Source organism: Onthophagus taurus, chromosome 1 (assembly GCF_036711975.1).
Source record: "Onthophagus taurus isolate NC chromosome 1, IU_Otau_3.0, whole genome shotgun sequence".
Lineage (NCBI taxonomy): Eukaryota > Metazoa > Arthropoda > Insecta > Coleoptera > Scarabaeidae > Onthophagus > Onthophagus taurus.
In genome coordinates, this window is record NC_091966.1 from 6,907,679 (window position 1) to 6,930,265 (window position 22,587).

A 22,587-nucleotide genomic window follows, 5' to 3' on the forward strand; every position below is an offset into this window, starting at 1 on the left:
TAAACTTAATAAAAGTAAATGAAACTGTTATGCATTTTTTGAAAATTATACGCAAATAATTTGATTTGTTTGACACTCATTAGTGACTTTAATTTAAGAAAAGTAGGTTGATAACGATAGGAACTACTTTATTTTATTGTGAACAGGTACCTATTCTATATTGCATTGTTGTATTGAAAAAATGGTATTTCCCTAAAATAGGCATAGAGAGATACTATTTGTCTTGTCCAATAGTATTTGCCTAGACATTTAATGATAAAACTGTAACGAACTACTGTTTGCCTAGGCAGACAGTATCTGACTAGGAAAAAGCTATTTACCTGAAAAAACCATTTGCCTGCGACGTATGCATTGACTAGACAATGTGTACATTCACGGAATGAATACTTTAACTGTAACAAATGCATTTTGATCCGTTGAAATAAAATAAATAAATAAGAAAAGGGCAAACAACTTGAGACTGCATTGATTTACAAGACTGCAATATATGAAAAACTTTCTCTTAAAACAAACAAAACCTTCCAACACTTTCTTGGCACCTAGGGAAGGACATTGGACTTATAAGATCGTGGAAATTTAATAAATCAAAAAAAAATCGTTTCTAACGAAACTCATAATGTCCTTTGAACATGATTTCATTAATCATCAATTAAATTATTCAGCGTCATGTAAATTACACAATCTTAAGTGATTACAAGTGCAACTTCAACAAGTTTTCATTAAATATTAACTACATATTATCTTTCTTCATAAATATACTAACTAATAACTTTTACAAACAATTTAACTATTTATTACGAATATTTTAGAAACAACAAAAGAAACTACATCTAAAGTTTGTTTTTCATATATTTATTGAATTACTTAAAAATAAAAAATAAAAGAAACATAAATATTATTTATAAAAATAACACAATCGGCATAATCAAAGAAATTAAAAAAAATATATACTCTGAAATTATAGAAAGTACTGGTCCATAATCAACAATTTATTCATTTATTAATTTGGTTTCTCAATAATCCTAAAAAGAGGTTTCATTAAATGTATGCCATAATCTATAGATGGATAATTACCTGTTCTTGATCTTGTTATCCTTATATTTTCACTAGGATCATTATTTACAACTACAATTTTTTTTACTTTCTTAGTAACTTTTTTACGAGATTGTTTCTTAGTCAACATTTTTAATTGTTCCTCTTCGAAACGTTGTCTTTCTAACATTTTTGTGTACACAGCCATCATTATAGGTGTATATCCAGGGATATTATTAGATCTAAAGAAATTTAAATAAAGTTTAGAAAACGAAATAATCGAAATGTTGGAACTTACTCGAATTCACAGTATCTCGGCGATGATCCAGATTGCAACCTCTCCATGAATTTGTTATAAACCTCAACCATAGCGTATGTAGGATTAAGTTCGTCTAAATCAATATCTTGTAAATTCAAAACTGCGTCACTAGATTCGGTAATTGTTCGATAACGATGTTTTCCTTGTCTCAGAATCATTTCAGGATCCATGAGTACTTTCGACCAACTTAAATTAGCAATTTCTTTGCCTTTTCGTCGCCGTTTTGGTTTTAATGGTAAATTTGAAGGTTTCGTTGACAAAGGAATTCGGTTTAATTTGTAACTTAATTTATGTTTCACTCCAAGTATTTGTCTTTTCTTTAGGTTTGCCAAACTTACTTGGTTATTATAACCATAACTTTCCAAGGCACTTTTAAAAATACCTCTACAATAAGAGTAGTCAGGTTCAGTATTAAAATCTAATTGAACCAAGTATTTAAAATAGTCATAAATAAACTGTGGATATGTAGTCAAAAAACAAGATTCTAAAAATTTGTGAAGATCAGATAAACTTCTTTGTTTCATTTTATGGACGATTACAGGGTCTTCGATTTCGTTCATCCAGGGTAAAGTCGATGTTAACCAATAGACAATGTTATAACCTAAGGATTCTAAATCTGAACGTCTAACTTGTACGCCATTATGAGCATCTAAGCTACAAAATAATAGTGTTCCAGCGTGAGCTTTTCTCTGATCACAAGAAACGTTTTTATGTCGACCATCGGGTTGAAGATATTTCGACACTAAACCCAGATCCAATAAGTAAACTTGATTATTATTCACAATTTCATATAAATTTTCTGTTTCATCATCAATTTCCGCCGATCTTAAAAAATGAGTTCGATTTACTTGCTTCTTTCTAAGAGATATTGCTCCAGCCTTTCGTCTTTTATATCCCGTGATATGAGGATATTTAATCATAATATTTGTTGCTTTTATATCACCATGAATATATCCATTTGCATGTATATACTCGATCACATTTAACAATTCTAACGCCACAATCAATACAGTATTAAAATTAAACGATTTATTCGTATTAAAAATATCCTCTAAATTCTTATCAAATCGTGGAAGTATTAAAAAACGTAATTTCGACCCTCTAACCATATGCGAACCGGATGCTACGTAATGAGGCATTCCCAATTTTCGCAATCCCGTCGTTTTTTTGTACTCATTAATATATTCTTCTTTGGCGATACGTATATAACAATTAATTTCTACAAAAAGTGGCCCGCTGGAATGCGTTTCAACCTTGGCCACGTATTTACAATTATCGTTTACGTCATTTTTTATATCATCCGACGCTAGAAATATTGCACCGAAACCCCCTATACCAACGGTTCTTCCTAACTTCCATTGCTTACCGGTTATATCGGTTAATATTTGACCAGTTCGGATGTCGATTGTTGATGGTGGTGTTGTATTTGACGATTTCTTTTTAGGACGAATATCTTCACTAGATGGTGTTGCTCGTTTAGGCATTTTCGCCGAAACCATACGAAAATTTGTTTATGGTGAATTTTAACCTATAAACAAAAATAATTGTAATTAAGTATAGAAAGAAATGTATGCTTAATAAGCATTCCTTTGTATTGAAAATGAGGTTGGAAATTATTGATTTTGCATGATAATGTAAAATTAGGGCATTGCGCTAAATGGATGGCTTAGATACTCTAGGCCAAACTGACAAGAATTATTTGCACATCAGTTTGCGTTGTGGGGATTTTACTAACGTAAGGACCTTGCAAATTTTCAAAAATAAGTTCTGCCGTAATCATCCAAAAGAATGAGACTGGTAGTCCAAATTCTGCAATGGTATCATTGCTCTAAAAGATCAAATGATACACAAGAACCATTTAGTAATATCAATTTTTATTGATTTTGGGTAATAGAGAGAACCAGAAATAAGAGTAACATAATCACAAAAACGAATACCAATGTGCATTACTATTTGAATTCAAAGGCACAGTTAAATCATTCTTCTTCCTTGAAAACTACGACTGAGTATTCGGTGATATTGGGCACAACATTGGCAGAAATTCAAAAGTAGGCATCAAGCGGCAGCTTTAATTCAACTTGCGCGATTTAATTATTTCAGAACTTGGATTCATTTAACATAAATTAGAATACCTCTCGTATCTGTGACAAAATCAAAGAACCCTTTCCGATAAAGCACATCTTCTGTTTCTATTTCTGCATTATTTTATACTCATAAAGCTTTATATAAATCGTGCAAAACTTTTATTTTCGAGATCTACCTAAATCCACAAGGCCTGTTAAGAGTTAAAAACTTACACTTTGACGAAGTCTAAGCAATGATGAGTCTTAAGCGGCCCTTACACGATCAATAATATTGACAATACCTTCGCATATTGACCGTGTAAGGTGAAAAATTTTATTGACGGTAAATATTGATGGAGTATTGATAAAAATCCGGATTTTCTGGCATCAATACTGAAAATGGGAGGGGATATTTTAGCCAAGATGATTTAAAAACAGGTTTAATTCTTATTTTCTACATAACACTCAGTTTAGTTCAAGTAGCGCGTCTATGAAGAAGTGGTGAAAATGACCGACCCATTAACTGACATTGTTGACGTTCAACACGATGGAAACAGTGCTGGTTCATCCAGTTCCCATAATGATAAACAACATGCTCTTCGTAATTTCATCGAGCAATACGAACTATCTCCATGTAGTCTTGTAGAACATATATAAAGGTTTCACAGGTTTCTATTACAGCTTTGCTGATAGTTGTTGGAGACATTATGACAGAAAATTTCAAGTCTTTAAAATTTCTTCCTGTGGCCAAGTACCTCAGGGTTAACGCTAACCTTTTCCTAACACTTATACTTCCTCTCACATTGCTATCCTGTCTTTCCAAAAATGGAACAGTTTGTTAAAGGTACTTTCATCCATTCGAAAGTAGTTCTTGAAATCATCAACATCGCAGAAACTGATTTCTTTCAACAGTACTAGATGAGAATATTCATCTCTCTTCTTCAACCATACATTCATCCTGTGTTTGCGTTTCACTGGACGAGTAGTTCCAAGCGCCAAAATAATAGCTACACAAGCTTTTGTACGATTATCCATATTTGGAAGGAAAAAACCGGCAAATAACTGAGTAAACTTACGTAGATTCACTCGTAATTGGTAACTTATTGAGCAAACTTACTGACAAAAGTATTAACAATAATATTGATTATGTAAGATAACGTCTCAATTGTGACTGGTACTACGAGGATTGATCTGCTTTACACCTTTACAAATTGTAATAGATACATAAAAAAGTGTAACAGATTCTAGAAAGCTGTAATAAATTAAGGGTAGTAATATTTTTTGTGAATAGATGGCGTTCTTGGGACCACTAACCAGGGTAATACCCCGTCATGTTAAATAAGGAAGATCAAAAAACTGAAATTAAACAGTGTTTCAGGATACAACTAAGGCAAAATTTAATAATTTTGAATTAAAGATTAAGATAAAGATACCGTAAAGAAGAAGTTAACCTTAAATGTTATTAAAACATATTTTAAATTTCGTAGCAACAAGTTGTAATCTAAAAGTAGAGTTGTGTAGGTTTCTAAATAGAGATTTTCTGGCGAGTGTTAAAGAAGGCCTGGAAGATGGCCGAATATCCAAAATCAATGAAACATGCTTCACTACTCATAACTAGACCAACGGTTGAAAAGATCTGTCTAATTACACACCCTTTTGTCTTGGTAGCGACGTGTATGCGATCCATTATGACCAAAACAATCATTTATTTAGTCTATTCTATCAGCCGATCATGTTCCAGTGAGTCACATAACCAAGACATAACTTAACGTAAAATGTAACATTACAATGACGGTAATATTCAGGAAAAAGTAAACACGAATGATATCCCTGAAAAAATTCAAAAGCGCTGGAGATTACGAAGGAAGAGATTATTGAAGAGAATTGACATGTTAAATCAAAGAAAAAGAGTATCCCAAACAAAGCACTGAAAATGTTTCCCAAAAACGTAAGGTTGCAAATCTCGAAGATAGTAGATAAACAGCACCTTACAATCACAAATCGTAGAAAAGAATGTCGAAAATTATTGAAAGAATTCTGCTGGAGCGACTGAAGTAAGAAGCAGAACAGAAAGGATTACTACGGGGAACGTAAATGAGTTGTGCAGCTCATTACCACGTTGGAACTTACCCAAAAGAAAATCTTTTACAACAATCATATTTAGTACACAGCCCGTATTTGCTTATATGACCCATACACCTTATTCATCACATTCTCCCGATTCTCCCTACAAATCTGAACTTGATCGAGCATACGTGGGATAAAGTAGACACAAGTAGGCAGAAAATAATAATTTCTAATAATAATATACAGAGTGTTTATGTAAGTCGTGGCATAATTTTAATCACAAATACTAGAGTCAAAATGATGACGATTCATGTAAAAAATTTTGGTCTAAACCCATAAATGGCTAAGATATAGGCCATCAAAATTAAGAAATTTTTAAATATTTTCAATATGGTTTGTCTTAGAAAGATAAAATTTTGCAAATGTTATCATGAGAAATCATTTAAGATCACTTTTGAAAATATGCAAACACAGGATCAATGCAATACACAAAAGTTCACAAAAGTTATTTCCTTAAAACTTTTTTATTAAGTCATAAACCATTCAATTTTCCAACATGATTCTAAAAGCCTTTTTCATTTTGAAATTATTTTTACTCTTACTAATTTTTGATTAGACGCATCGTTTTTGAGTTATTCACAAAAAGATTTAAGTGCGTTGAAAGGAAATCTGTCAAATTATTACTCAATGTAGCATGAAATCTGGATTTTCTTCAGTACAATCATGCTTCAGCATTTCTCAAATTAATGATTATCTGTAAAAAGTACTTTTTTCTATCATAGTGTGGTAACACTGTATTTGCAACGGATGATCAGCAATTTTAAACTCTTGTATCCTCTATTAAAATCCAGATTCCCGTTATTTACATAGTTCTGTCTTACATAAACATCATTCAATATTTAGAAATGTTTTTCTATCAGGTTGTCTCTACTTACAATTTGTTTGTAATGGAAACATTATAAAATCGAGGTTATATCTTTTTGCAAATATCTCGAAAACGTAATTTTAAAATGAAATAGGCTTCTAGAATCGTGGTTTATGACATAATAAAAAAGTTTTGAAGAAATAACCTTCGTGGACACCTGTATAGCATTGATCCCGTGGTTCGATATTTCCAATGGTGATCTTAAACGATTTCTTATGATAACATTGCACTGCTTGCCAAATTTAGTCTTTCTAATTGTAAGACAAACCATATTGAAAATATTTAAGAAAATGTTTGAATATTTCTTAACTTTGAAGGCCCATATCTTAGACATTTATGGGTTTAGATCAAACATTTTTACACGAATCGTCATCATTTTCAATCTAGTATTTGCGATTAAAATTATGCCGTGATTTACAGAAACACCTGTATATTCCATAAAGCCATTCTTATCGTTAGTTTATTAGTCTGGTGTGAATAATTTTGTTCACCACTGTATAAATGTTTCTTATTGTTTTGGCTTACAACTGTCAAAATGATTCTGCGTAGAATTTTTTATTCTCTTTCTGTTACCGTAAATGTAAATTAAAATCTCCTTTTTCATTTCACCAATATTTATTTATTTTTCAATTTTCAAATAACGTACTGTGAGTTTTTAAAACTTTTATTTTTAAAGCTAATAACAAATCAGCGCCATCTATCATTAATTTTTCTAGTTATTTCATGTCAACATCATGTAAAATTGTTAGGTTATGTTGGATAAAAACAATAATTTGTAAAAATTAAGAAATACTTTTTTGAGAAATTAAAAATAAATATCTTTTTTTAGAAAATGAACCATTGGAAATGTTATTGGTAAAATAGTTGGCAGAAGTAGTCAGATCTAAGAGTTTGTACTTATACTTAACAGGAATCATCAAGAGAAATATTTTTGAGAATTCAGAAACATTTAAATGCTTTGAAGAGATGTTTAGAAAATCAAAACGAATTGAAAAATAATTTGCTGTTATAGAAATAATAAAATAAAGCTGTTTTAGATGGAGTAAAAGATGTGATCAGTTGGAACCTGATACGATTTTGATTAAACCTTTAATACGATTTTGAAGCATATTAACTTTCTTTGTGTAAATTTACATATTTAAATACGAAGCATATGTAAATTATTTCAAATAGAAGCTGGTAAGGTTGAATAATTGATAAAAAAAAGTGTGATCTAATATGGTAATTCCTTTTTAGTGTTAATTTTACATGATGCCCTGAACAAGGGGTCCTTAAGGTTCACATTTAATGAAAATTTGGATTCACTAATATTTATTTTGCTTTTTAGGGTCTAGATACTAACCAGAAAGAGATAATTAAATTACTAAAATAAAGTATTGCTTGATTTGTTGCTGATTTCCTAAAAAACTTGGTATAACTCAAATAAAAAAAACACGATTATCTGATGCACCAGTCTCTAATTATTTATCAATTTATTAATGACAATAAAGATAAAGTAATGGCAATATATCGCAATAAGATGATTTGAATAAATAATCATCAGTAGTAATCATTTATGATAAGGCTTTTACTCAATTTCTTTAATTTCAATTTAAATAATTAAATGTATAACACATAAACAACATACAATACTTACTGTAGTAAATAAGCAGCTAAACCAAAATTTTTTTTTTTTTTTGAAGATAATATCACAAAAGTTTTGCAAAATTATCAGAAGATTAATACAAATGCTCCTAAAACAATAAATAAACCTTAAAATTCAGAAAAGTTAAGTTAAAGCCTAATTCCCGCGTAAATAAACGAAATGAGGTTATGTTTTCTAAAATAACTCACCAATTGATAAATTAATGTTCACAATATGCACACGAAGCTCTCATCGAATAAATTAATAAGTTTTAAGCTTCCAATAGGTATTCTCGGCCATCTTAACGTCTATTCTGTATTGCCATAACAGAATCAACATAACCTATCACAAATTTCTTCGATATACCGTACTCGTGGTTTAAGAGGACCTGCTATTATAAGAAAAATTTAACGGTTACCAATCGGTTTATATTGAGCGCTCTATATCCCGGCAACTCCCTTACTTTTAAATGGATGTAACCACAGCGCATGCGCGAACTTTCACATTGAAATTTATATTATTTTTAAATTTACATTTATATTTTTCACAATTTTCCTGTAAACATTTTCAGTTTTAAATGTATGTTCTTATTTTATAATTTTTGCAATAATAAATTAAAAAAGCGATTCGATTTTCGGTTTAGACCTTTAAAAGCCCTGACGTCTATTTGACGTACACATGGTGTGTTGCTAGGTAACAAGTTTGTTTGTAAACAAATCCCTTTAATTATTTTATGACAATCAGTAGGTGACACTGAAAAGTATCACTTCCGGTTGTGTTTCTATGTGATGGCAGAAGTTCATATTGTTGGTGAAATATCGCACGCAAAAGAATTTCCAAAACAAGAACTTTTCTGCCGTTGGAAATTACATTGTGGTAAGAAAAATAAATTCAAATTTTTAACTAAATTTTAAATAAACTTTAATTTTATTGATTTTTTCGTATTTCCCTAATATTTCCAGGTAATAATTGGAAAGTGATTTCTGGCAAACAAGAAGGTCAAACTCAGGTGATAAGTTCAGAATTTGATGATAAATGTAAATGGGCTTATCCTCTTGATATACATTTAACAACAACTGGAATTCCAGGTTGGCCTAAAATTTACGTTCAAGTTTATCATTTGGATTGGTTAAATAGAAGTCATTTGTACGGATACGGTTTCGTTTGTATCCCTACAAGTCCTGGGTCGCACGTGCTAAATTGTTACACGTGGCGACCGTTAGGATCGATACGCGAACGATTCATACAATATTTTCTCGGTGGTGGTCCTCAATTAAAATACCCCGACTTGATTTTATCGTCAAACGATCGTTATAAATTAAATACCGAGGCTATGGGAGTAGTTTCTTTTGAAGTTAATATTGTTTTAAGAAATTTTAATAAATTTGGAGTTGAATACGAATAATTTAAATATGGAGAAAATTGTTTTCTTCGGATTCGTGCTTTTTGGCATCGTATTTAAAGTATTTTCCGGAACAAGTACTACAAATACTGAAAGTACAACTGAAATCATTACTTCAGAAATAACGAATGATTATGAAAATGATAACGTAACTTTAGAATTTGGTATAGATGATAATAGCACTTGTGATGAAAATTGTACCACTTTAACAACAGTTAAAACGGGTTCATCGCCGACTAAAGCACCAACTACTATTAAACCAAACGTTAAAGTACCAAAGATTTCTTTATCGTCGTCAACTAAAACTTGCTTTTGCAATATTCAGGTTTGTTAAAAAAAATTTGAAGAAGCATCAATAAATATGATTATTTTTAGGAGAAAGTTTGTGATATAAACTGTTGTTGCGATAAAGATTGTAATTATGATATGAGGCAAGTTTTTGGGAAATGTGACGATGATCTTAATAGAGTTTACGACACCTCCTTTTGTGAATATACTAAGTATATTTACAAAAATAACACGCCGTTTGAATGGACTGTCAATCAAAATGGATTTTTTTGCGTGGCTAAGACTAATTTACCACGACAGTATTATATTCATAAAGACATTGTAATTATTTCTATGTGAGTTGATTCAAAAGTAGATGGCAAAATCATGAGTTCATTTTAAGATAAAGTAATTAATGCTATTTTGGTATCAACATAAAATGAGTTTCCAATAATATTTCCAAAATCATGCAAAAATAATCTCGAAACTAACTGAGTGGTTTAAGAGTGGTTCTGTAACAAAAATGCAATACAGAAAATTTTTAGTCATTAAGTATAGAATCTAATCATTTTCGTCATGCGCACTGTGAATGGAATAATCATTGAACGAGGTGTTCAAGGACGCTGGAAGGTTTTTGAAATAAGTGTGATGGGTTGGAGGAGTTTTTTTACTGTAAATTGAACCAGTTAACAGGCTACCCATTTATGTTTTTCCTGTTAGTTAAAAAGTTTCCCAAACTTTTGATACATAGAAATTCATAACTAGATATTGAAAACGTTTTGAAATGTGACTTCTTCCTTACCGATTTTATGATCTGAATCCAGCACTTTGGCGCCACATTTAACATCACTCGCCATGAATGAATGTCCAGACACTGAGAATTTGAAATCTATTCTGGTGAGGAGTCTGGACAAGTTTTAGAATACATTTTAATGCATTCTACAAAATAAAATAGTGTGCGTTTTGTTTTCTCTTAAGTAGTGGTAAAAGTGAAAAAAGTGAAACCATTGAAGCACTGAATACTGTAATTCTATGCATCCAAATTTGAAAGAAGTGCAAAGAAAAATGCAAATGTAAATTTCAGTAGAGGTTGAGTTATAGACTGTAAGGATAGTCCTTGCTTGTTCTGAGCAGGCTACATGGAGTTACTCTTGCACGTTTATGGCCTTTCTTTTCCTTAGATCCTGTTCACTCTTATTGTATGCATGAAATTATGACATAACATACAAGTATCTATAGAAGGATAACAATATTTGTTTCTTAACAAGCTGTTTTTGTTCCTGCATATTTTTCAAGATTGATCAAAGATCATACATTTTTTGTTTGATGTTACATTGGCTTTGAAATAGAAACGTCCTCTTTTTTGTCCTCTTTTAATCACATCTACAAACTCCAACCATTTAATTTGCAATATTCCTATGAAATATGTTTTGCATACTTTCGTATTGTTCTCACCTTGTTCCACTGTAAGTTTGTTACCATATTTTGAATTGGGATCCCATTGATTTCGAGCATACAAAGAACATATTTTGGAATAATCTGCCAAATTTACTTTGGCAGTGGCAGTTTAAATATCTTTTCATTCCTTAAAATATTATTTGTAGTGGTAAAAGATTTATAAGTGTTTCTATTTTGCTTCCGTTTATTCTGTGTCTAAATGTCTTCATTGGTTGTCCTTATCCTACCAAATTGTTGTTTTAAATCTTAATCTTGGTCTGGAATTAGGATTAGATATTTATTATGCACAGTAATATAGCATAATGTGTGGTTTCAATTGACATAAACCTTTCGATAATTTGTGGTCTTGACAATGGTTTTCAATTGGTCTGGGCCAAAAAGTATTTGATGAAGTTGGCAATTATAAAATTATAAAATTTTGTCACCTACTCTTGAATCACATTTTTTTAAAAAGCTTTTGTCTATACATAAAATCTTTTAGACATTAAATAATCTTAAAGAAGCATCACTAGCAAAACAAAATAAATTTGATTGGGCAGAAAAAGATTCATCAACAACTCCAGAAATAGATCCGCAACAAGGTTTTATGTATGGAAAACCTGCTTATTTGGTAAAAAATAATTTAATTATTCCTTGGGGTATGCAATCTGAGTGAATCATTTTTAAATTGTTGTTTACATTTGTCGTTTTTAGTAATTCCAGACACTTTACATACAGATTCTTGCTCAACCACAAAAACAATAAATTTACTTGAAGATGTAGAAACAAAATGTACTCAATATGAAATAAACAATAATAACAAAAAGCTGGATCTTCATAGTTATATTGAAAATATTACAGTATTAACTTCATCATCTGACTCGAAATATTTTAATCAAAAAAGACTGACTTTATTGCAGGTAAGAAACAGAAATGTCTAAAATAATTTGTTCTTAACTTTATTACTTTTTAACAGCATTGTCCAAAGGAAATTTGCAAAAACTTCGATGTCTTATTATGCAACGAATTTTTACAAAACTGTTCAAAACTAAGTCAAAACGTTTCCAAAGCACATCATTGCCAAGGATATTCTTTTAATTTTTCTTGTAAAAATTTATTACAAAAACTGCAATATAATATTTACCATAATGGAACACAGGGAATTAAAAAAGTTGACCTATTAGTTCATTTAATGAACTTATCTTACCCTTCAATCCATACTGTCATTCAACACTTTAAAGTCAAATTCTTCTGGGTAAACCAAAACATAAACATTACTTCTCAACGTAGCGGAAACCCTGGATACATTTTTAAAAAACCCATCATCACAGCGAATTTAGTACAACACAAATTTGTAATTTCAAAAAAACCGTTAAATATTTCAACAAACGCAACGATTGAGAGAAATCATTCAAAAATCAACGAAATTGTTTTGACACTCCCCAAAAATCAAAACGGAAAATGTATTTTAACGAACCATATTAATAATCAAATTCAATTTGGAATAAATAATTTAATAAATTGCGAACTCCGCGAATTAATAACAACAAAAAATAAAAAACTAAATAAAGATTTATGCCTAAACGTGCAAGAATTAATTTCGACTTTCTGGTCTATTGAATTGAATAATTCAACGAATAAATTATTTGGCAAATACGGAAACGCAAACATTACCAATATAAAAGATTGGAGTAATGTTTCGTATACTTTAACTCCTGAAAATATGCTAAAACGTGTAAATAGCGTGCCATCGGGTAATAAATCTCGTTTAAACTGCATCAACCTCTGCACCAAGTTAAAAATAGACGTTTTTCATGCGCGATCAATCGTTGAAGACCTTCACGATCAAGTACAAATCGTTTGGATCACGTACTCATTTGGTAATTGTAGGAATTACACTTTTCTAATCGAGGACGATCAAATTTCAATTAACATCCGATTACGTTTCGAGGTAATGTTTTATGATATTACTACAGAAAAATTAAAAAAATATGTTGAACCACCTTCCTTGAAAATTAGCTTACCCTACGATTTCTTTTATCCATTTGTTAAAATCGATAATGGGGGTAATTTAATTAAAAACTCAATTGTATTAATTATTACTTTGGTGTTAATTTTAATCAATTAAGTTTAAAAGATAAAATAAAACTTTGTGTAGAACGAAAAAATGTTTATTAAATAAATAAATTGTAAATTGATTTTATAAAAAGAATCTTCTTCGATCGCCTTTTTCCTTACCATTTTTTTAGGCCATACCGTGCCTAAAAACACTGAGATTGTTCTCTTCACTAAACAGAGGAAATTGGGACATTTAACACCACCCCGTTTCTTCTGCAACAGTCTATTAACCTTTGCTCTAAGCTCTAGAGGTGAAATATCTTGGTGTTATCTTGGACAAAGGACTGACTTGAAAATCACAAATTAGTTGCAAAACCAAAAAAGCAACGATTGTTACTCACCCAGTGTCGAAGGGCAGTTGAGAATACTTGGGGATTAAATACGAGGGTTACAATGTGGATCTACACGTCTGTCATGTGGAGCTCACGGAGCTATAGTTTGGGGCTAAGCACTGAAACATGCCTATAAAGCTAAATTGCTGCATCAATTGCAACGAGTGGCCTGATATTTTTATCAGGGAGGTGGCCATGATGGCATTGCTTCGAACTCTGGAGTGAGGCTGTTCGTAAACAACTCCTCCTTGAAGCTTGCACAGATTACATAACACCTACTTTCTTAAACACGCCACACTTTGGCATTGAAACGATACCCCAAAGCAACTTAAGCACGGGCAAAACGCAGACCATCTACACTGATGGATCAAAGAACGCTGGGAGGCTCCGGAGTTCGAATTTTCTCGCACGATCTCGCGCTATACCTTTCCACTTCGCTAGGGACTATAGCAGCCAATGTAATCATCGACTCCGAAAAAGTTGGAAGAAACGTTGTAATCTGCACAGATAGCAAACAGGCTACGCTGGCGGTTAGCAGGCATCGAACTACATCATCGTTAGCAATTTAAAAAAATTTTATATTTATCGGAAATTGTCCTATGCTACCCCCAATACTTTCTGGAAAACCATCCGTTCTCTTGGTGTAGTTAAATCTCCTTCTTACCATGGTAGTTTTGATTGTGATTCTCTGACTAGTTATTTTGCCGAATCTCCTATCACTCTCGACTATTCAATTAAGGTATCAACAATTCTCCCCATTAATGCCTCCGCTAAAATCAATTCCAAATTTTCCTTGGAGTTGTTCGACGAATTCCAAGTCCGCCAGGCACTCAGACATTCTCGGTTCAGTAGTGTTGGTGCTGATGGTGTTCGCATTAAGCAGCTCCTTCCTATATTGGATATAATCATTCCTCCACTACTCCACATATTTAACTTCTCCATTGAGACATCGTCCTTCGCTTCTATTTGGAAACTAGCTTATGTTGTACCCATACCTAAACTTAAGTGCCCTACTCGTCTAAGTGATTTTCGTCCTATTTCTATTATTTCTGTAATTTCTAAAGCAATTGAGCGCTTGGTGTATATGCAGGCACAGCGGTATTTTGATGAGCAATCTGTGCTCACTGATTTTCAATCTGGTTTCTGTTCCAATCATACCTTTCTAATCGTTCCTTGTGTGTACGTGACTCCTTATCTTCCTCATCTGTATTTATAAGCCGTTGCGGTGTGCAGTGATATTGGGTCCACTTCTCTTTTCTTTCTTCATAAATTGCATTACTAAGATAATTAAGTGCAACTTTCAGCTATATGCAGACGACCTCCAAACTTATACATCTGCAACTGTGGATGAACTTCCAGCAGCGCTAATGCGGCTTAATAGGGATCTTGCTAGTGTTATAGACTGGTCTAGATGCTATGGCTTGAGTTTGAATATAGCAAAGACTCGAGCTATTGCTTTGGGCCTTTGCTAGCAAAATTTTACTCGATCAATAATACCCATCTGACACTTGATGGTAACTTCATACAATTCTCTCAAACAGTTAAAAACTTGGGAGTAATGATAGGTTTTGCATTGTCCTGGCAGCCCCAGATTCAGTCGGTCTGTAGGAAGATTTATTTCTGATTTTATTCCCTACGCAAACTTGGTTTTTTTCTTCCACCTATTGTTCGTCGCAACCTATGTTACTCTTTAATTCTCCCCCATTTGGACTATATTGATGCCGTGTACCCAAACCTCTCGATTAGTTTCCATAACAAATTAAAGAGGTTACAAAATAATTATATTTTCTATATTTCTAATGGATCTGATGATGGCGTAAGCCGAAACCGGTTAGACAATAAATTGAAAAAGACCAGAAAAAGTATTGCTTTTTATTGAATTTATATTATATAAAAAATAACTGGTCAACATGGATCAAACTCCCTCATCTAATTACAAAATAATTGTCTGCGCTTTATTTTTGACCTGAGAAAGTATGACCATGGTACACCATACCGTAATCATCTCGAGATGCTCATCGTTGAGAAGCGTAGATTCTTTCGCATATTAACTATCAACATACAATCATTGAAAATCTTAAAAGTTTCCAAGTTGTATATTTCAAAGAAGACTTCAACAAGATATCAACTGTGCTATATTTTTGGAAAGGAAATTTTATGCTCTCGTCCAATTTGTAAAAATATATAGGGCGTTCCATTAAAAAAATCATTTTTATGTCAATAACTAGTAAAATATTGCTTTGCGGGAAAGCTAACTTATACCATCGAATTTCATCACTTTTTTGAAAAATATCCTGTATCTCTGAAATCGTAAAAGATATCGATATTCGGTTTTCGCCATTAAGTTTCTTATAAAAATCGAGCCTCAGACACTGATATCATTTTTCCTTTATCTCTTATAGAAATAGGAGTTTCCCGTTAAAAGTGCCTAATTTGGCCCACCTGTACATACCTGTACACATATAACACTGTGGAATAATTTACCCATAAAATTGCGTAATGCTCGTAGCTTTTCCATATTCAAAGGTTCGCTAAGATATCACCTGTTGTCTCTACAGTTATCTGAGGCTGATTTTTGATGTCTGCTTTATCTGGTTCTTCTCTTTTCCATCTTCAGCTGACAGCTTTATTTGCTCTTTTCCAATCATTTTTTGCTTAATCCGATTTTCTTTATTCCTTGTTCTCTCCTATTCTTTTTCTGTTACTTGACGCCTCTGGCGATAAATTGACCTTTTGTCAACCATGTATTAATGTTATAGAATAATGTATATTTTTCTGTTATTATTGTAAATCTTGGTGGCAATAAAGTTAAGTATTATTATTATTAAGTGGCACACCTTGACCCCAAATATTGGATATAAAGAATATACCCTTCTGTTCTATATTACGGTTCATTAATACCACGGGCTGGTTTTCTGACCCTTGATTGTACTGTAAAATGTGGGAATGTACAAAGGGCCCTAAATGCTGTGAAGGAATTCACCCCCACAATATTTTAATGAATTAAATTTAATAGATAAAATAAAACTTTGTGTACAATGAAAACTTGTTTATTGAATTTATTAATTAAACATAAATTAATTTTATAAAAAGAATCTTCTTCGACTTGTTTCCATACCATGCCTTTTCCCCTGAATAATCCAATGATATTGTCCATATTTACTATCAAATGTACCTTTTTGTAAAGATTTTAATTTTAAAGTAAACCTTGGACCTAATTCTTTTAAACTGGTTTTTTTCCCATCTTCATTAAATGTATACCTGAAATAACACATAATAAAAATATAATTTATCCTTAAAATAAAATAATTTTACTTGTAATGTCTAAAAAAGACATAATCCCTTTGATTATGAAAAGCAACAGCTCGTCTTCCAACAAATTCAGCATCATAATGAAATAAGGCCCCTAACATTCTACCAATAGTGTGCCCTAATCTTGTTGAAAAATTATTAATAATAACTTCTGGTCGATGTATAGTAATATCTTTATGACTTTTCTTTAAATCTTTAGTTATTTTAACATTGCTTAATCGAAAATGAGCTGTTGGGCCATCAGGTAAATGAATTAAAAGTAAACCATCCGGTTCTTTTTTATGTTCATTAATAATCAAAATGTCTGTATAATTCTCTCTTAACGCACTTTTAACAATTTTCTTCACCCCAGAACGATTTCTATACCTCGAAATCGAATTAGGAATAATTCTCGTTAATTCACGCCCAAATATTCTTGTCTTTTGCATGGGATTATCGCAAAATGTGATTAAAACTTTCGGTTCATATGAGTGTTTATAATAATCGCTAAATTCGTCATTTTCTAAATCAACACGGACTACTTCATTGGAATCATCGTTTAAATCACCAACTACAGTTTCATCTTTTTCTCGTAAACTTTCTAAAGTGTGAGGGATTCCTTTTGGTGCTCCTTCTTCTTTGCGTTGTTTTTTAATTGCTTTCTTTTCCTAAATTAAAATAAAATAATAATTTGGTAAAATAATTTAAACATAACCTTACTTTGCTTGCTTCCTTTTTCATCTTTTGAAATCGAACGTTTCGAACCATTTTATTCCGAATATGTCCATATTTATTATTGTTGGGAAATAAAACATCTCCACTCGTAGAAGGTTTAATATCTTTAACTTCCTCTTCTTTGATATTTTCATCCATTTTTAAGAACTGAAAATGCCGCTAAACCACGTGGTAAGAAACGTCAATTTAATTATTTTTTTTTAAATTAAGATGGCGCTACTTTTCTTTTATTATAAAACAAAATTTTTTTTAATTTATTTTATTGTTTGTAATATTTATTAAACTGATTGTTTTTATAGAAATTAAGAAATTATTTTAAATTATTATAAATAGGCAACCAAAAAAACATAAAATACCTGTTAACACCTGATTCTTGGGTGAACCAAAAGGTGGCACAAGGTGTACGACGTTTAAAATAAGTCAACATGGCGACAGATACCTTTTAAGATTTTCAAGAATTGTTTAATAATGTCAATTATTAATATAACATTAGCATAAATTTAGGTGTCACGTGCGGTTTATGGTCGCGAGTTTTTAAACGAACCCCGTATTAGATTCGCCGTTATTCAACAAAGTTGTGTACTGCCACTTCTTGGACATAAGTTTTCCATGGACTTTGCGTTTAAAGAAAAATTTTACATTCCCGATAATCTCTTTCCGCAGAAAACAGAAAATTCTCCTGGAATAATTGATCGGAAGTTTTTATGTAAGTTGAAAAGAAATTGTAGGGGTGCAAGATAATTAATGGAATTAAAAGTGGTTGGGTTAGTTGTTTGAAGTTTTAAGAAATTTGAGGGGTTTTCTTAGAAAAATACAGGTAGTTTTCTTAAAGAAACATTATTAGATTTCTTTTATGAGCCGTGTTCAAGAAAGTTTTAAGTAAATAGATCAAATTCATCTTTCCTATCGACTTTGGCAGATGTTGTAAATAACAGGAGAACAATCTTGTAAAGAAAGTTTTTTATTGAGGCTTCTTTAAACAAGAGGTTTACTCTTTAAGCTGGTCCATTGTAGTTTATATCCGATTTACCTGCGTGCTTCTCCTGCAGCAGGTGCAATAATAACTTGTTTTCTCACTAAATAGAAATACTTAGTAATAAGTGAGTATTGATTGTTAATTATACTATCATGTTTACGGCCTATTTAGCAGTTCGACATGAAATCTTGATGAATATAATAGAACGTAATTATTAAATTATTATTAAATGGAAATAATAGAATAAAATTGAATCAAATTTATATGAAATGTCAAAGTGACAGATGAAACGTCAAATTAATACAAGTAATAAGTGTCAAGTTATCAATTGTTTTTAATAAGAACTTATGAAAATAAAAATGTTAAATTTTTACAGTTCCTATGAAGTACGAAGGAAGTTAGTATTCATTTCATGCAAAACGAATTTTTTACTAACGGTTTCAATTGATGTCCATAAAATAAAACACACAAAAAGTAAAGACACAAATTTGTTAATAACCTCAACTACCGGGAAATATTTAACATACTGTGCATTATGCGTATAAATTACGTTTTTATTAAACGACTGATCTCACCGCCTTTCGTTTTTACTCCCTCTCAAATATAAAGTAAACGGATAGTATTGGAATCGTGCAAAAATTCGTGATAAATTTTGTGATATATCCTGTATATAGAAGGGTAGGTTGAAAGTACAAATAGGGTCAAAACGTGCCCTATTATGAGTTAAACATATTTCCCAAATTTCATTTTCCTAGCGTTTATGGTTTTTGAGAAAAACAAATTAAACCAAAATTTTCCGCCATTTTTGGAGAGGTGTAGCTCCTTAGGGGAGCCGAAGTCGCCCATGGTGCATATATCAAAGTACCCTTAAAATTGCCTAAAGAATCACCCCCGGAAGTTTGGGCACGTCATTCAGATACACCCCTGTATATGATTTGAGGCTTCCAATTCTACTTTTTTGGCATTGTTTGTGTTTGCGTGTTTTGAAATTGCCGGTTTTTTTAAATTGTATACTCCACCATGTAGCGATCCAGTCTATTAGTGTACAACCATACAAAAATGCAACAAAATTGAGTACTGTTTAATTTTAAATGATGTTACATATACAAGATGAATCGTAACTATTGCTGATTAACTAAATCAAGTTTTGCCTGATTAAGCTGAGGTCACTTGCGGGTGAGGATCTACAATTAATGCCATATCAATCCAAAACTGGTCAACTCATTGCAATACCTCGGGCGCAAACGACCTCACTTAAAGTTGGGATGGAGAGATTTTATTCGATTAAGCCGAGGTCGCTTGCGGGCAAGACTACAATTAATACCATATCAACCCAATACTGGTCAACTCATTGCAATTCCTCGGACACAAACGACCTCAGCTAGACTTATGATTTATGATGGAGAGTGTAGGATTTTATCTGATCAAGCCGAGGTCGCTTACAGCCAAGGCTTTGAATTGTAGAATTAATACTATATTAAACCAAAACTGGTCAACTCATTCCAATAGCTCGACCGCAAGCGACCTCAGCAAAACTTATGATGGACAATGTTTGATCTTGTCTAATTAAGCCGAGGTTGCTTGTGATCGAGGCTCCACGATTAATATCATCTCGACCCAAAACTGATTTTGGGTCAACCCATTTTAACGCTTCTGTCCCAAACGACCTCGGCTAAAATTATGATTGGGAATGTGATTTCTTCTTCCAAGCCCTACTGTAGTAGAGTGGGTACGATATCGTCAGGCCCAGCATTTGCACAAATTTTGTGCTTGGTACAAATTTTCTTAGTTAACACCTGTTAATCTGGGGTCTCGCTGAATAGCTGTAGAGTTTTCCTTACATGCTTTATTAGAAGGTGTAAGATTTCGAGAAAGTTTAACCACAATACTTCTACCGGAAGTGACTTCTTCATAAAATCTTCTTCAAGAATCTCTCAATTTCTACGTATTTTTTTTGAAACTTTAATGGTTGGTTTTTATAGCAGATCCAGTTGAAATCTAACCTAGTATCCTGACTGTTTTTGATAGCTGCAACCAGTCAGAGTGTACAGACCTTTTTATATAAAGTTAATTAGGTAAAAGTGACTTCTTTCAAACAATCAGATAGATAGTACTGATTGGGCGTTGGACTTGGACTTATTCATATAAGTATTCTTGTTGCACTTTGTTCAAGTTGCATTTGCGATTTTCCCAATCCCTTCAGTACATAGATCAAAAATCATCCACCTGTGTCCTAACACTGAAACCACTTTGGCGACCTTCTAATTGTGGATTGCCTAGGGGATAGCTATCGAGGCTACAGTAATATCAGTAACTGATTGATGATTTACCCCTGGCAGTATCAAAGGTTGGCTCTGAGCCCTGATTAAGTAAATCAAGATTAGTGCTGAAAGCGAACTATGTAAAATACCAAGTACCTATACCTATACTATGTGTTGCTATATTTACATTTCATACTATAAGTAAGTTTTAGTCGGCTTTTTCAAAAAACACTTTTATCAAAGCAATTTTTTAAGACTTATAGAGTTATTTCTCGTAGTTTGATAAAATTGTTAACATTTCTAAACAACAATATTTATTGTACATTCTCTACAACATAATTTTTGTAATTGTAAATTTAAGTTATCTTGACTGATTGTAAGTTTTGATAGATCCTTGTTGTTTTGATCTTATAAAATTCTAAATGATGTTCGGTTTTGGTGAACGTTTTCTTTAATCTTCCGATTGTTCACGTTATAACGACAGATGCCCAGCACCGGCCCATGAAACCGCAACAAGTTGGTGCGGCGAACGCGTCTTGGTTTTGGTCTGGCGCCGTGGAGCCCTTTGTTTCGGACTAATCGACCACGTAAACAGGGAACTTTTTCGACCGTGGCCTACCGTCGTCGCACACTTTTCGTGTCGCCGCAGATTGTAACGCCCTCGAATACAGAAACTAGACGTTTTACCTAAAGTCGAAACGAGTTTGTGTTTCCCAGAAGAATAAATCCATTATTTTCTCGCGAATGAATTTATTAAATTTGTGTTACCCGTCCGCTTATTGTCGAAGGAGTCGTTTGTCACCTTTTACGGCATTCCACTTTGAGTTAGCGCCTGTTTAACTGTTGTATTTTCACTCGCGGTCAATAAAAATATTAATAGTTGACGTGTTGTAATGAAACCCTCCTAAATGGTACTGTGCGCCTCAACCACATGAAGTGATACCGCTTCTGTTTATGGCTTCTGCGAAATGTCAACGTTCTTTCCCAGCTCCGCTTAGAATGGTATATAACAATTTTAATTGTTGAGTATTTAATTGCAGAATAGCCCTCATCTTTTGTTGACGATGTGCAGCCGACATGGGAAAACCTTTAATTTGTTACCAAATAACCGAGGCAAATGTTAGTGAAGAGAAAGTTGAGTGTTTATTCAGTAGTTTCAGCGCAATATATGAATTATCAAAATTATTATACCCACTACTTATTGTATAGGTAATATGCATTTGGTAAAGTAAATCTTTATGCATGGAATTACTCATGGTTGATATTAAATTATAATTTTGTAATTTGTTGCAGATATTAGGTAAAACTATTAACATTATAATTAATGATTAATAATGATTGAAATCGCCTACGAACTTCAACATATCCTGTTGCAATTAATATCCTTTAGGTGAAATAAACCGTACAGAATAAAACGTAAGGGTGCGTCCGCCGACACTGTTAAAGGTTTTGTTGCTTTTCCAACAAGTCAGTCGGTTTAAAGTCATCTACCGCGCCCTGATTGATATTTGCTTGGTACAAAATCTTTTCCACATGCAACTAGGTGTACAACGAAGGTCAAGTTCTTTTGCCCTGCGAGACGGCGCGGCGTGCCGTATCCTTGTCATCAAAAGGCACAGAATAATAATAGTTTACTCGCTGGGAGCGCCATTTTAATGGGGGAGGTTGCCTTACTTATGGATTAGAGCACACGCGATACCTGGCTGGATATAAAATTTATGGGCAGAGCAACGAGTGT

At 32.4% G+C, this 22,587-nt stretch overlaps 5 protein-coding genes and 1 long non-coding RNA gene across 9 annotated transcripts in view; 4 read left to right on the plus strand and 2 right to left on the minus strand.

The window, feature by feature from the left end:
* Positions 1-836: 836 nt before the first annotated feature.
* Positions 837-8,675, minus strand: LOC111420479 (serine/threonine-protein kinase VRK1-like). Of its 3 annotated transcripts, XM_071195874.1 has the most exons (6): positions 8,494-8,675; positions 8,240-8,421; positions 8,043-8,139; positions 1,331-2,879; positions 1,075-1,274; positions 837-1,022 (listed from the first exon to the last, which is right to left on the minus strand). In XM_071195874.1, exons 4-6 carry the CDS (start codon positions 2,848-2,850, stop codon positions 994-996), a joined length of 1,749 nt encoding a protein of 582 aa, XP_071051975.1. In that variant the 5' UTR covers positions 2,851-2,879; positions 8,043-8,139; positions 8,240-8,421; positions 8,494-8,675; the 3' UTR covers positions 837-993. The 3 variants fall into 3 exon arrangements, with proteins under 3 accessions (XP_071051975.1, XP_071051981.1, XP_022909287.2); XM_071195880.1 differs by lacking the exon at positions 8,043-8,139; XM_023053519.2 differs by having other exon boundaries at positions 8,240-8,675.
* On the plus strand, positions 7,124-7,851 carry LOC111420785 (uncharacterized). The gene is made up of 4 exons (XR_002707129.2): positions 7,124-7,181; positions 7,236-7,585; positions 7,643-7,682; positions 7,734-7,851. It is a non-coding gene; the product is annotated as an uncharacterized lncRNA (long non-coding RNA).
* Positions 8,332-9,435, plus strand: LOC111420572 (B9 domain-containing protein 2-like). 2 transcript variants are annotated; one of them, XM_071195882.1, is made up of 3 exons: positions 8,332-8,906; positions 8,993-9,067; positions 9,119-9,435. In XM_071195882.1, exons 1-3 carry the CDS (start codon positions 8,819-8,821, stop codon positions 9,433-9,435), a joined length of 480 nt encoding a protein of 159 aa, XP_071051983.1. In that variant the 5' UTR covers positions 8,332-8,818. The 2 variants fall into 2 exon arrangements, with proteins under 2 accessions (XP_071051983.1, XP_022909464.1); XM_023053696.2 differs by having other exon boundaries at positions 8,993-9,435.
* Positions 9,436-9,442: 7 nt separating this feature from the next.
* LOC139428880 (tectonic) lies at positions 9,443-13,306 on the plus strand. The gene is made up of 5 exons (XM_023053619.2): positions 9,443-9,757; positions 9,808-10,041; positions 11,639-11,795; positions 11,851-12,056; positions 12,113-13,306. Exons 1-5 carry the CDS (start codon positions 9,443-9,445, stop codon positions 13,262-13,264), a joined length of 2,064 nt encoding a protein of 687 aa, XP_022909387.2. The 3' UTR covers positions 13,265-13,306.
* Positions 13,307-16,614: 3,308 nt separating this feature from the next.
* On the minus strand, positions 16,615-17,792 carry LOC111420391 (probable ribosome production factor 1). Its single transcript, XM_023053400.2, has 3 exons — positions 17,598-17,792; positions 16,902-17,545; positions 16,615-16,847 (listed from the first exon to the last, which is right to left on the minus strand). Exons 1-3 carry the CDS (start codon positions 17,748-17,750, stop codon positions 16,670-16,672), a joined length of 975 nt encoding a protein of 324 aa, XP_022909168.1. The 5' UTR covers positions 17,751-17,792; the 3' UTR covers positions 16,615-16,669.
* Positions 17,793-18,033: 241 nt separating this feature from the next.
* Positions 18,034-22,587, plus strand: part of LOC111420245 (pro-epidermal growth factor-like) — a 126,434-nt gene continuing 121,880 nt past the window's right edge. Inside the window, exon 1 of the mRNA XM_071195893.1 lies at positions 18,034-18,318. The gene's annotated coding sequence lies outside the window, so the exon portion shown is untranslated. The remainder of the gene's footprint in view (positions 18,319-22,587) is intronic.

What these genes read in the sequence shown, in the direction of transcription:
- LOC111420391 (XM_023053400.2), bottom strand. Translation starts at nt 17,750, where the DNA reads ATGGATGAAAATATCAAAGAAGAGGAAGTTAAAGATATTAAACCTTCT. An exon ending in TGAAAAAGGAAGCAAGCAAA is followed by an intron (nt 17,546 to 17,597) that starts GTAAGGTTATGT and finishes ATTTTAATTTAG; the next exon opens with GAAAAGAAAGCAATTAAAAA. An exon ending in GTCTTTTTTAGACATTACAA is followed by an intron (nt 16,848 to 16,901) that starts GTAAAATTATTT and finishes GTGTTATTTCAG; the next exon opens with GTATACATTTAATGAAGATG.
- LOC111420572 (XM_023053696.2), top strand. Translation starts at nt 8,819, where the DNA reads ATGGCAGAAGTTCATATTGTTGGTGAAATATCGCACGCAAAAGAATTT. An exon ending in CCGTTGGAAATTACATTGTG is followed by an intron (nt 8,907 to 8,992) that starts GTAAGAAAAATA and finishes TAATATTTCCAG; the next exon opens with GTAATAATTGGAAAGTGATT.
- LOC139428880 (XM_023053619.2), top strand. Translation starts at nt 9,443, where the DNA reads ATGGAGAAAATTGTTTTCTTCGGATTCGTGCTTTTTGGCATCGTATTT. An exon ending in CTTGCTTTTGCAATATTCAG is followed by an intron (nt 9,758 to 9,807) that starts GTTTGTTAAAAA and finishes GATTATTTTTAG; the next exon opens with GAGAAAGTTTGTGATATAAA. An exon ending in ATTATATTCATAAAGACATT is followed by an intron (nt 10,042 to 11,638) that starts GTAATTATTTCT and finishes AAAATCTTTTAG; the next exon opens with ACATTAAATAATCTTAAAGA.
- LOC111420479 (XM_071195880.1), bottom strand. Translation starts at nt 2,850, where the DNA reads ATGGTTTCGGCGAAAATGCCTAAACGAGCAACACCATCTAGTGAAGAT. An exon ending in CCGAGATACTGTGAATTCGA is followed by an intron (nt 1,275 to 1,330) that starts GTAAGTTCCAAC and finishes AAATTTCTTTAG; the next exon opens with ATCTAATAATATCCCTGGAT. An exon ending in GATAACAAGATCAAGAACAG is followed by an intron (nt 1,023 to 1,074) that starts GTAATTATCCAT and finishes ACCTCTTTTTAG; the next exon opens with GATTATTGAGAAACCAAATT.